This window comes from Hipposideros armiger, unplaced genomic scaffold (genome assembly GCF_001890085.2).
Source record: "Hipposideros armiger isolate ML-2016 unplaced genomic scaffold, ASM189008v1 scaffold_825, whole genome shotgun sequence".
Lineage (NCBI taxonomy): Eukaryota > Metazoa > Chordata > Mammalia > Chiroptera > Hipposideridae > Hipposideros > Hipposideros armiger.
The window spans coordinates 634,480-639,555 of NW_017732175.1; the positions used below are offsets into that span (position 1 = coordinate 634,480).

The 5,076-nt window shown below is 43.4% G+C and overlaps 1 protein-coding gene across 1 annotated transcript; it reads right to left on the minus strand.

Annotated features, from left to right (window-relative positions):
* Window positions 1-2,805: 2,805 nt before the first annotated feature.
* LOC109374477 (olfactory receptor-like protein OLF3) lies at window positions 2,806-3,759 on the minus strand. The gene has a single exon (XM_019629098.1). The coding sequence runs from the start codon at window positions 3,757-3,759 to the stop codon at window positions 2,806-2,808; it is 954 nt and encodes a 317-aa protein (XP_019484643.1).
* Window positions 3,760-5,076: the final 1,317 nt, after the last annotated feature.

The window sequence follows — 5,076 nt, forward strand, 5'->3', positions numbered from 1 at the left end:
CCTGGGTGGTGCCATTCATAATAAAACAGCCAGTATTTCCCCTCTGCAATTCTCGGTGTTTGGTGTTTGGCTCTGCTAGCGCCAGGTGGACAAACTTTCTGTTCAATAACAGTAGGGTCATATGGAAAAACTAAGTGGCCAATTTGAATAGGTTCTGTAATAGGCTAAGAAGTGACCCCCAAAGATGTCTATGCCTGAGTCCCAGACCCTGTGAACATGCTGCCTTCTATGTTAAAGGGAGCTTGGCAGATGTATTTAAATCAAGGACCTTAAAATGTGGAAACTATCTTGGGTCATCTTAGTGGTCCCAATGTAATTACAAGAGTCCTCATAAGAGCAGTGTGAGAGGACCGGTGTCAGAAGAAAGGAATGCAAAAATGGAAGAGGATCAGATTCAGAGAGAGGTCTCTCCTGCTGCTGACCTTGCAGATGGGAGGAGGGGTGATAAGCAGAGGAATGGAGGCTGGGCGGAGGCAAAGAAACCATGCAATGAATAGTGGAGAAAAGTCACACACATTTTAATCAAGCGCAGAAATGAGGATAACGCATATTTTCCTCCTTGAAGTGTCATGTGTATATTTGTATTTTTAACTAATTTTCTTCTTTCTTCCCTTTCCTCTACATTTAGTATAGGGTATGTTCACATCGGTAAGTTTTGTGCTTTACTCCACAGTTGCTGAGAATTCAGACAGAATTATGACATTTTAGAGCAGATATGGGTCCATACAGGAATTCCCAACAGAGAAAATGAGGTGTTCCTCCGAATCTCTTAAATCATGGGCCTCGACGTGACTTTTCTCCTTCCCCACCGCCACTACTTTAGTTCAGATTCTGCTAGTGCCTCATCAGTAATCATGCAGCAGCCCCATAGCTGGTCTCCTTAGCTCCATTTTTCTTCCTCTGCCTCATTTGCCAGAGCGCTAATTCAAAAATGTAAATTTTGTCAAGCCATGTTCCTGCTTCAAAATCTTTCGTGGCTCCCGTTCCTCTTAAAGGTAAAAGATATTTTGGCATTCGGTGGCCCCCATGACCTGACCCTCCTTTAGTGCTTCACCCCCACTACTTCCTCTACCTTCTCTACCGTGCAAGCACACTTCGGGACATGTTTGTATTCTCACGCTCTCTCCCAGCTCTGCATCTTTCACAGGTCGTCCCTTTGCACGGGGTGCTTGTCCTCTGGGTCTTTCCTGGTCTCCACCTGGACCCTTTTTTGGTCCTTTCATACAGGAAGACTTCTGCAATCACCCCCAAAGGCTTACTCTCTCTGTGACTAAACACTGCATTTTAACTGCTTCATTGACTCTCATCCTTGCTTTCCAGTCAATATCCCTGTCAGAGCTGTATCACATTGATTATTGTGTCTCAACAACCATTCATTGTTATAGACACATAGACTCTCCTATAATATTTCCTGAATTAACACCAAGAAAAATATAGCCCGTTTCTTTGGGATGCCTGCCTATCTTGCAAAATTTAGCATTTGATTATTTTAACGTAAAATTAAAATACCAAATGGGCTCTGGGTTATGAGGGTCTTCAACGCTGCTTGAACACTGAGAATCTTTGATAATGTGTTCACCAACGGAAGACTGCAGATCCGCTGACTTAAAGAAGAGACAGTGGGACGAAAGGGCTTTGAGACTTCTTCAAGGGAAGGCGATGAGCTGCCGTCACATTCTTTCTCCTCTTTCCCCTTCCTTATCCCTTGTACAATTATTTCTTCCCTCTCATTTACCTTATTTAACTTCGGCTTTTTCTCAGAGGTGAGGGCCACTCTCAGACTATCCCAGCTCAGTGGATTTACAAAGATCAAGCCAGCCCTGTGGTGTGTGCAGAGGGGGGATGGGAGAAGAGCTCAATATGGAGCCCAGAGAGTGACATCTGCATGGCTGACTTAACTATCCTGACTCCCAAAATCTGTGCTAAAGTTGTCTTATCTTTCATTGGCTTTCTTAGATTAACTACATCTTTTGTATTTCATGTACTTCTTCAAATATTATGTGCCAATTTTGTTTCTAAAGTATAGGAAAAAGAGTTAATAGATTTTTCACAATTAGACAGCTTTAATATTTAAATGGTAACCCTACCATATATAGGCAAATTCCTCTCAAACTGTCTGTATACCCAGGCAGTGCCTGAAACATACGAGTAATAACCATGTGTACAAGCCCTCTTTAGTTAGCATCCCATCAGTGTGAAAAAAGACCTTCCGTTGAGGCTTCCACACTGAGTTACCTGCGGCACTCAGACATGCACATCACGTCCACATGAAGGTCCTGCACAAAAGCATTTTAATCAGCTTGCACAGCAACACTGCCCTCACGACAGTGACTCACACAACTACTGGATGTGGCTAGATAAACCACACATTTTTCAACTGAGTCTAAAATGTGAAAGTGTTTTGTTCCAAATGGAAACACAATAACCTTGTAAAAATTTTGGATGAATAGGAACCAATGGTCCAAAGATTCATGAATAGGTCCATGATTACAAGCAATGTGACCAATCAAAACAGGAAATGCTGTGCGTGGGTTTTTTTCAATTACTCTCAGGTCATATGAACGGAGACTGAGTGTGGTAAGTTCCGTTACAGCAGTGCTTAACTCCTCTGAACAGGCTCCTGTGACATAAAAATGCCCTCACATCTCACACCCCAACCCAACCACTCAGCCTCCTACCCCACATCACCAGCACACGGCTCATCTTCCTGGTTGCCATGGCAATGCAGTTGATGCCTACCATATCTGAGCTGCGTGGGAGAAAACGCACGCAAAGCTCTTTTCTCTAAGTGATGCTCATGATTCATCAAATTGCCAATTTTGACGTAAATCCAGATAATTTCCCTAATAGTTTCTGCCATGCCCCTTTCACCTCCTTATTCCTTACGCTGTAAATCATGGGGTTTAGCATGGGCGTCAAAATGGCATAGAAGAGAGAGATCAACTTCCCCTGAAGGACAGAGGGGCCGGAGCGGGGCTGGATGTAAGTGACAATGGCCATGCCATAGCACAGGACTACCACGGTGAGGTGGGAGGCACAGGTTTGAAACGCTTTCTTTCTTCCCTCTGTGGACTGGATCTTTAGGATGCTGGAGATGATCTGTACATAGGACAACAGTACCAGGCAGAATGGTGTCATCAGCAGGACTATGCTAGAAACCATGATCGCAATCTCGTTGGAGGAGGTGTCCACACAGGCCAGCCTGACCACAGCTAGGAGTTCGCAGGATATGTGATCAATACACTTGTTGGTGCACATGGGCAGCTGAAAGGTGATGGCGGTCTGCATGAGAGAGTTGACAGAGCCACTGGCCCAGGATGTGGCGGCCAACCTGGTACAGAGCCCTCCATGCATGATGACCGAGTATCGCAGGGGGTCACACACAGCCACATAGCGGTCATAGGCCATCACTGACAGCAGAACAAACTCAATCCCGCCCAGGCCCAGGGAGAAAAATAGCTGGGCTACACAGCTCACGCGTGGGATTGCTTTCTGTTCTGCAAGAAGATGCACCAGCATCTGAGGGACGATGCTGGTGGCATAAGAGACATCGACAACGGAGAGGTTGGTGAGGAAGAAATACATGGGAGTGTGAAGTCGGCTGTCCAGTCTGATCAGAAGAACAATGAGGAAGTTCCCCAGCACTGTCAGCAGGTACGTGATGGAGAACAGGACAAAAAGAGAGACCTGAGTGTCCCAGTCACTGGACAAGCCAAGGAGAATAAACTCTCTCACCCACGTCTGGTTATCTGTTCCCATTAAAAAATGTGAGGATTATTAATCTGCAGAGAGAGTCAGAAATAACAAGCTGTTGAATCAAAGAACCATAACTTCTTAAAAGAATGCATATTGTATAAGACCTGCTAGCCATAATTGTTTCAGATCATTTATGGGCCAAGATTATAGGCTTGATCCCAATAGGCATTATATCTACTCAGCGTAAGGGAGAGGTCAGCCCCTTCACAAAGACATGATGTGGTCTCAGGAAGTCAGTTAAATCCTGTAGAGAATTCAGTGCAATTTTTGGAAGTTCTGTATCTTTTTAATTTACCTCAGTTTCCAGGGCAGGAGAGGATGGTAGGTGACAACAGGAGGTAAAGCAATAAACAATGAACAAAAACTGTTCAAAGTGCAGACAGATGTATACTATAAATAAGACTGGTGTCTCATGTAAAGTTCTAGAATGAGAAAGCCTGAACATGAAACCTGTTTTTATGACTTACCAGATGTGCGACTGGATTAAAGATTTCAAGTTTTACATACAAAATGGAATAATGTTGCATAACTTACAAGTATATAAGCTCAACTGTAAATCACCAATGGGGAAAGTATTATTAACTGTGACTGCTCTTAGTACTGCAGAGAAATAGAGTAACAAGTGTCGTGCTTTCTTCTCATGTCCCTTCCACAATTTCAGATCTAAAAAAAGAAAGCAAAACCTGGGATAGATTTGAAGTCTAAAAGGCAACTCGATGCTTTGACTCTTCAGAGCAACATGGCTCTTTTTGAGAATCTGGTGTCTCAGTTTTTGGAAATAGAGGGAGAACTCTTCACACAGCATTTCTGTGAGAGGTCTATATAAATGTTTGGATCCTTCCAATGTTTACAAATCATTTTCACATAATATTCAAACACTATCTTAAAATTAGCAGGTTCAATTTTAGCTCTTCAATTTATCTGAATAGGGTAACTCATAAAAGCACATATGCAGACCTGAAATTAATGATCTACCACAATTACAGGCAGCAAAATAAAGAGTCATAACATGCAGACCGCACATTCATGTGATGGGTGCCCGGGCAGTTTCTCTTGCTAAATGGACCTGTGAGCTGATATCTAAAATACAAGCAGGAATTCATTTGAAGTTTGCAGAGAGGGAGCTCTGAGGAGTGGGGGAGTGAACAAGAACTTGAATTCTGGTAAAGGGGAGTGCCTCTGTAAGCGTCCTGTTGACTTTGAAGTCGGCAAAAATTATATGTTGTTAGGAGCACACGGCCATATACGGGATATAGCACAAGGTGGCTTTGTGGTGATGAAACAGTTCTGTATCTTGACTGTCGTGTTTACACAATTCTA